The 8,074-nt window shown below is 36.3% G+C and overlaps 1 protein-coding gene across 1 annotated transcript; it reads right to left on the reverse strand.

The window, feature by feature from the left end:
- Positions 1-3,124: 3,124 nt before the first annotated feature.
- Positions 3,125-7,653, reverse strand: LOC147426703 (uncharacterized). Its single transcript, XM_086498233.1, has 6 exons — positions 7,312-7,653; positions 5,469-5,530; positions 5,298-5,387; positions 3,866-3,887; positions 3,583-3,779; positions 3,125-3,498 (listed from the first exon to the last, which is right to left on the reverse strand). The coding sequence occupies exons 1-6, from the start codon at positions 7,651-7,653 to the stop codon at positions 3,312-3,314; spliced, it is 900 nt and encodes a 299-aa protein (XP_086354359.1). The 3' UTR covers positions 3,125-3,311.
- Between the last annotated feature and the right edge of the window lie 421 nt (positions 7,654-8,074).

The raw sequence follows: 8,074 nt of genomic DNA on the forward strand, positions 1-8,074 counted from the left end.
CTGAAAACATTGAAAGTATCATAACCCAACACATCTCTAAGGATTTTTTTAGAAAGCCAAAAAAGATAGTTTGTTGCCATGTATCATTAGTCGCAAGCTTTTTAGCCAATGGTCCACAATGCACCCAAAATGTAACCCTTTTATAATGGCCTTATGGAGTCCCAAAAAAACAATGTGAAAGTTCATTATGGTCTAGATAAAGCTATGTGAGAGAAAACAAATAAAATTTAAATAACATTTAAGGTAAGTCTCAATCAGGCCATTTTTTTATGTTCTTCTAGTTGGTACTCGCCACTCGCAAATGGCTTGTATTTATGAAAGGGCCCCAATAATAAGGTAAATGGTGCACATTGCACATTAGTATTTTGAAACAAAATAAAACAAAAAGGAAGTAAAATAAAAAGACACATTAAAAATCAAAACAAAAGAATATTTTAATGCTTTCAAATAAGCATAGAAAATAATTAAACAATTTAGTGAAGTGATTTTTTTTAAAAAATCCTCAAATGAGAGAATCGTTTATCAATACCTCAGTGTTTGAGAAAGATGTGTCTGAGCTTAGACTTAAGCCGATTGAAAATCAAGATTAGCCGGTTGCAAAGGATGGCAAAGGAGAAAAAATCTGATAAAATATACTAGAAAATAGTTCGAATATTTTGCAAATTTCAAAATTTCTAATAGTATTTCCATTTTGTATTTGTATAAGGAGAAAACTTGCCGCTTAGACAAAAAGGACTTTCTCGAAGATTGCATCATAAGATCAAACTCCTATGAATATTTTGTTTAATGTTTTGATCTCTAAAGTCATTTTCAAGCATGCAGAAAAAGTAAATGGTGCCTTTGAGAATAGCTTTAAGTTTTAGCTTTCTATTCAGAAGACTTTTGAATCCATTAGGGACACTTCAGAAGACTTTTGAATCCCTTAGGGACACTTGTCTCTCAAAGAAAGTGATGTAAGGAAACAAAAAGGACAACAAAGTTATTTTACAAAGACCCTTGCCATGTGGTGTTCATCCAACCAAAGAATCCAATGGTCTCAGTGTTGCAACAACCTTGCACAATGAACCCTATGGTCTTCCACAGGCCAAAAAACATATATGTATGTATGTGTGTGTGTAAAATCTATATAAAATTATGTAAGGTGAAACTTTACTTTAGCATTTTAAAACAATAGAATGCAAGAAAAGTAAAGATAATATGTGAAATGAAAGGTAAGTCTTTATCATGCATTGAAAACTATGAAAGTCTCCCTAAGCGAGTCCAACACTAAGGGTTTCTTTTAGAAAGACAAAAATTCTCTATGGTGTTCAAAATGTAAAAGAAATCCACCATTTAAATGATTTAAAAAAATAAAAGTAGTTAGTGGCTTGTCTTGAAATTGAGGGCTAGAGTGAAATGGCCTCCCAAAAACTATAGGCTTAAGTATTATAACTAGTATGTGACATGCGCGTTGTCGCAGCTACATGTGCGTCAATTGAAGCAACCGTTGTTCTCCTTCCTTTCAAAGAGAGGGCAAATGCCCATGATTCTCAAGTAAGATTTTATAGCTCTTTAATACACTTGTGCATCAACCACCACTATAACTACTTCTAGATGACAATGTATGACAACACACAAGGTCTAAGTGCCCTCCACATTCACATCAACCAAGCACAAATCTATCTTTTGGATCAAACACTATGTCTACCTTTTCAAGCGTAAGATCAAACAACTATATGAAGTTTAGTTACTCTCTACATTCTTGTGGATTGATCAAGGAGAAATCTCCTTCTAGTTGGTCATGCCAAGCTCCAACATACTCCTCCTAATCATGGAAAGTTTGTCCCTACCTCCCCGCCCCCCCCCTTCTATGTGTGTGTGTGTGTGTGTGTGTGTTGAGTTCAAGAATTATCAGATCCAATTAAGGTCTCTTGGAAATGAATTAAGTAATGATCTCCCTTCAGATGGTGTCTTGTCTTAACATCCTATGTTTCTCTCTAAGGAGGCGACGAATTTGTGATTAGGCTAGAGACGTCCCCCTCACACAATTGATATGGGACCCTAGTGAGTGGTAGTGGCCCTCTAAATAGACTAATAGAGAGATTGTATCCTTCTTTGGATATAGTGTTTGCATTGAACAATGGATTCTTTAGATGCATTAGCATCCCCTCTCACCATCCTTACCAATCAAGGCATTGGTCATGATAGCAACTCTCCCATGCTTCTCTCTTGTAGTTTTGGTATGCAGTTTTGGTCTTGCATTTGGGGCATCACAATCAACTAAGTCATCAACTGCTATTTGTTGGCACTTAGAATGCATGTACCAGCCATGACCCAACATGCCAACATTACACCACATAGTAGTAGAAGAAACTTGCCATTGGTATGCACAACTGATTTAGTGAGTAGTGTGTCGTTTGCTTCTCAAAGGCAGTATTCCAACTTTGTCTCTATATGTGGGTAAATTCCAAAATTTATAGGTTGGATTGCACTCAATCTAGCTGGCATGTACACTTGCATCTACCAAGACTCGTCGCATGGATGTTGAGGTCTCTTGCAATTGACCATATGCATGCTAGTAATATAAGGCACATATTGTTTGTTTGTGTACATTTGGGCACCATTGGCACCTTAAAATGTGAGGGCAATGAAAGCAGAAAATTTCACTCAATCGTTTCCCTTTGCAAGAGTTTTGGGCATCATGCTAAAAGAAAGGGCGTGCTGCAAAATGAGTGCTTTTTTTTGCGAGCTTTTCATTTCGAGCTTTTTCATGAAATGTTAAACTATTTTGAGCTTTTTGCTTTATTTAAAGCATTTTTCCATTTTGTTTCAACATCTTTTACATTCTTGCAATTCACTTGAAATATTCAATACAACAATATCACCTCACATTGAATAATTAAACGCCTCAAACTTACTCTCTTTAAATATGCTAGGCTAGAGAGAGAGAGAGAGAGAGAGAGAGAGAGAGAGAGAGAGAGAGAGAGAGAGAGAGAGAACATTTAGAGAAGTCCGTATTCAAACTTACTCTCTTTAAATATGCTAGGCTATATGAAGGAAGGAGAGGGAGAGAGAGAGAGAGAGAGAGAGAGAGAGAGAGAGAGAGAGAGAGAGCATTCAAAGAAATCCCTATTCAAAACAAAGCTTAACAAGGTGTCTGCATTAGTGTTTGGTATGGATGTTAGAAAGAGTAGATAGTTCACAAAAGCATTGCAATCAAGATCACTTCAAGAACATGCACAATAAAACCCTAGATGTCCTATGTCAACATTCTTGAAACAAAAAATAGAGAGTGTGTTCAATAATTGTTTCAAAAAACTATGGATGTGATACTAAACTCTCTTTTCCACATATGGACCACAAACCACCTTTTTGAGACACTCCTCATAGACTATGTCATCCCCCTCCAAGCACAAACAATATCGATAAACCTCACCACATGCCTTGCCAAGACCTCCACATCCTAAAAACACATCTAGTACATAATCTGAGTCATCCGTGAAGGTTGCAAGGAGCCATCTACACATGCAAATTTAAAATATGTAAGTCATTTTTCAACTATAAATTAAAGCTCAATTTACATTAAAATGATTGTCTTCTCACCTGTAGAAGTCGGGTGACCTCTTTGCTCCACCTCTGATAGGCATATCAAGAACAATGGTGTGTTCTTGATGCTCCTCCATTAAAAAGCTTCGTGATGCAGGAAACATGCGAGGAGAGACTTTCTCCCCTGCCTCCCTATTGTATGTGGGTATAGCAACATCCGCTCGACAAAAGACTCCCACCGTGAGATCAATTACCTACATGTAAGCATACATTGTACACATTTGAATCAAAATCAAGTTAATAATGCAATCTTTCACAACAACATGGTATTTTGATTCACCTCCTCTAGGGTATCTGGGTGTCTATATCCCCCATTACACATGAGAGTCCATGTGCGATGAAGTCGTAACCCAGCCTTTATAGCATGGGTAATAATCTCTCCAATATGGTGTGCAAGACATAGAGTCACGAAAAAACCTTCATCTGCCAAGAAAGGTTCTGCTACATCCATCACACCTTGCACAAGAGAAGGCAAAAATATATTCCATTGTGGAATCTTTTTGCTTAATCCACCTTTGAAAAGATGTTTAGAATGAGTTTTTCAAGTGATATGGATCAAAACAAAAAGCATAAACAAAAACTTTGAGTAACCTGCTCGAATTGGGACTAAACCATCCACCAACAAAGAAGTAGAGAAATCCGCAAAGATAAGACGAAACACCTCACGACAAAGTGCTCCACAATGGTGATACAAGCCAAGACTTTGAGTGCTCAAATTTTTTTTAATGCTACACACAAAACGTTTGTTGCTTAGTACACCATCCACCTTGAACATTCTATTGATGTTGATAACACAAGCCACAAAACCTTTTTTTTACCTTTGAATGGCAAAATCATCAACATTAGCCATATCAACTAGAAGAGCATCTACCACATTCAAAAATTGAAAGCCTACAGTTTTTCATTAAAAATTTATCTTAATTACAAGTAATATAGAATTGTTTTGCACTATCAAAAAAATAAATATTTAACAAGTAGAAACTTACCGGTATTCCATGAGGTTGGTCGCCTTGATGAAGTTGGTCGCTCCATAACTCACTCAACCACTATTGAAACGCTTTTTTCACTGCTTTCTTTAGGCATGTCAATCTTTAGCTCTCCTAATGGATAGGTTGTTTTGTTGTGGTCACCCATGTTTGACCCACTCACATGATTTTGGTGCTCTCTTTGAAGAGGTAGTGAGTGATTTCTTTCTTGTGTTCTTTGTGAGCCCCCATCCATGGTCAAGTCATGATTGTGATCCATGCCTTCTAAGTTCTTTAAAGAAGCAGATTGGTTTTTATCGTTGTCTTTATTTTCTTCCAAAAACTCTACCACAAGAAAATTTTAATGGTATAATGAAAATTAATTTAGCATTTACAAACTCAATCATTTATAAAAATCTAGAACATACTTTCTTATGCATTTTTTCATGCATGAGAGAGAGAGAGAGAGAGAGAGAGAGAGAGAGAGAGAGAGAGAGAGAGATCAAATGCTAACGAGTTCAAGGCTGGTGGACTTGAATGATAATAGGAAGATTGAATATCATAATAGAAGAATATAATAATAATAATATGAGAATTAACTTGATGTAAAAAGAAAAAGTGTTATACTTACTTGCATGTAAGTCTAGTTCTTGCTTTGGGATCACCCCCAAAGGGTAGTCCAACCACCATGGGCAAATTCTGCACTCCCACATAGAAATACCCTTTTCTACCATAGAACCGGGATACATGGTATTTTCATCCTCTAGCTTTGACCAATCTTCAGTAACCATAGGCATAGTAGCAAGTGTACCATTTAAAACACATTCACGCATCCATCTACACCATAACAACATTTAATCTCTTGAGCAAAATAATTTTAATAAGAGCCAAAGACTTTGTTGGATCATGTAATTGCACCTGTATAAAATCCTTTTACAAGACTCTTGTAGCTCAGGCATTTTGGAAGAGTCCCCGGCACTCTAAAAGTTGAGGAAAAGCTTACAAGCCATGATTTCTTAATTGCACCTATGGTAGTCATTCAAATCATAAAACAATGCAATAAAATCCACATTTATTAGGAAAAAGTGACCAGTTTAGAAAACAACCTTGAAAAAAGCTTCAAATACATCTGGCAATTTGAACTCTTCAACCTCCAACCTTCTTATTATCAACAAAGCTTCATCATGCATGTGACCCCAATAAACTTCTTTTCTAATGTAAGCCCTAAAGTGCTTCACATCACCAAAGTGGGAAAAGACTGGATCTTTGGCCTTTGTAAGACTCATCATCTCCAATATATATTTTTTCCTTCATTATAGACCAAAAATATATCAAAAACTTAAACACCATCTTATATAAGTATATTCATATACCATTCATGTAGCAATTTTTTGCTCAAGTAGAAATTTAACTCTCTTTTAATGTCACTATTTTCATTAGAATTGAAAAACATAAACAAAAAACTAGTAAAAAAGTAATGAAAAGTGTGATACCTTTCAGAAGGTAGTTTTGAGGAGCACAATGCATTTAACTTGTCTTGTGTGATTTTTACCATGGATGGATCATCCCATTTCACATCAAAGAGCAACTCAAAAAATTCCTCTCCATGAACTGGATTGGCAATTGTCAAAAACTTATAACCTCTATCCTTCAATCGAGCTTCTTCTTGTTTAGTTGCCTTTTGCAATCGCCTTTCAAACTCCACCTTATCTAATCCAAGAGCTTTCAATTTTGTAGTTTCCTTTGAAATAAATGCATTAAAATCATCCTACATAACCATAACTACATTCAATGAATGAATCATAAACAATCTTAAAAATATATATATAGTTAATACTCAATTCAACAATTCACCTTCCAAACTAGTTGAGAAATCAACACACAAGGAGAATTATACCAAGGAGGAACTCCTTGATATAATCTACTCTCAACTGCCATCTCTATCTCAGCCCACTTTCTGTCCTCTTGAGTGAGACATGCAGGAATGCTCTCTTTATTGGCGATACCAAATTTTTGGAACATGTATATCTCATGCCCAAGATTTGGTTTCACTGTTGATCATGAAATGCTACAATAAATATATAAACAAATGAAAAATAATAGTTTAAAGTGAGATTAATTTATAAATTCAAAAAGACCACAAATTTACAACTTACACATTAGTGGTGTCAAGAGCAAGCAATAGTTCGGCCTCTTTTTTTTTCTACTTCCAAAAATTGGCATCTCACACTCACATGATATTCCTCATTATCATGCCATACTTGACAAAAGAACACCAAATTAGCCAAAAAGAAGGTACAGCTAAATCTAGCAAACAATTAGTGCATCGATGTTAATTCTTACCTTCTTTTATGCGTCACATCCATGTTTTCAGCCGATGGTTTCCATCCCATACCAAAAACAGACGCCCTCGAAGCTCTTGCCACTCCTTATTGAGCTGATTATCAAATGAAACACTCTTAGCTTGCCAAATAGGATCCCAACTACCTTCCACAAGAGGAGTGACAGGCATGTAAGAGCCGAAGGAATCTTTCACCGACACCAAAAAAGATCCCATTGTATCCAAGTAAGCAACATTGTCAAAACTAGGAATCAACCAAGATGCAGAATCTGTAGCCACTCGTACAGCTTCATGAGCAACCAAACGACATAAAGGTATAAGTGGAGGGTTGCTTCTTCGTTTTAAGTAAAATTGACTTAACACATCCTTCATAATCCCCAACGGGATTTTTTTCCCCAAGTGTCGAGAATGTTGGGCCACATCATCCTCACCTATCCCATTAGACTCTGTTAAATCTTCATCTTCAACATCCTCACCTGTTTCAACCTCCACTATCAGCTCTCGAGACTCATCTCCTTTTACATCATCCCCACTCTCCAAATGGTTAGAACCTTCCTCCACAGCAGCTTCATCATCAACAAAGATGCATTTCCTACGTCTCTTTCCCCCTCGTTTGAAATGAGGACTACGAGTAGCAATTGCATGAGAAGATGCCTCTTGATCGATTGGATGCATTCTCTTGGAAGGACCAGATCTCAAGGTTATGCATGGAGAATCAAACGTTCTCTTGATTGGCTTGCTGCCTCGTCTTTTGGGAGCCATAAATGTCTACATCAATAAAGATTTGAAAAAGCATTATACATCATCATCATTCAAACAATAGCTACAATCTGCACCACTTGTTAATAACACATTTAAGTGAGCTTCCATTGCATTTGAAAAGCTACGGCCTAAATTTGTTTGAACTTGATAGAGTGTACCAAATTTGCTCCAGATGCCGATCTCCAAATTTGTTGCCCGCTCTTCGGATTCGTCCGCTACAGTGCTAAAAAAAAACCTAAGTTTAGTGTAATCCCACATACAAATTTTGAAATTTACCTCTAAAGTTTATATCTGAAGATGAGAAAACCTACAAAATGCTGAAAAAATTAGTGTAATTTGATGTAAAAACCTTCAAATTTTTGTCAATGTACCTCTATTGTTTCTAGTTTGCCAACTTTTGAAAAAAAAAAATCAAGCACTG

The sequence above is a fragment of the Adiantum capillus-veneris genome, chromosome 24 (genome assembly GCF_014529385.1).
Source record: "Adiantum capillus-veneris isolate H3 chromosome 24, ASM1452938v2, whole genome shotgun sequence".
In the NCBI taxonomy this organism is placed as follows: domain Eukaryota; kingdom Viridiplantae; phylum Streptophyta; class Polypodiopsida; order Polypodiales; family Pteridaceae; genus Adiantum; species Adiantum capillus-veneris.

What these genes read in the sequence shown, in the direction of transcription:
- LOC147426703 (XM_086498233.1), bottom strand. Translation starts at nt 7,653, where the DNA reads ATGGCTCCCAAAAGACGAGGCAGCAAGCCAATCAAGAGAACGTTTGAT. An exon ending in CTAGAGGATGAAAATACCAT is followed by an intron (nt 3,888 to 5,297) that starts GTATCCCGGTTC and finishes TGGGGGATATAG; the next exon opens with ACACCCAGATACCCTAGAGG. An exon ending in ACCCAGATACCCTAGAGGAG is followed by an intron (nt 3,780 to 3,865) that starts GTGAATCAAAAT and finishes GCTTACATGTAG; the next exon opens with GTAATTGATCTCACGGTGGG.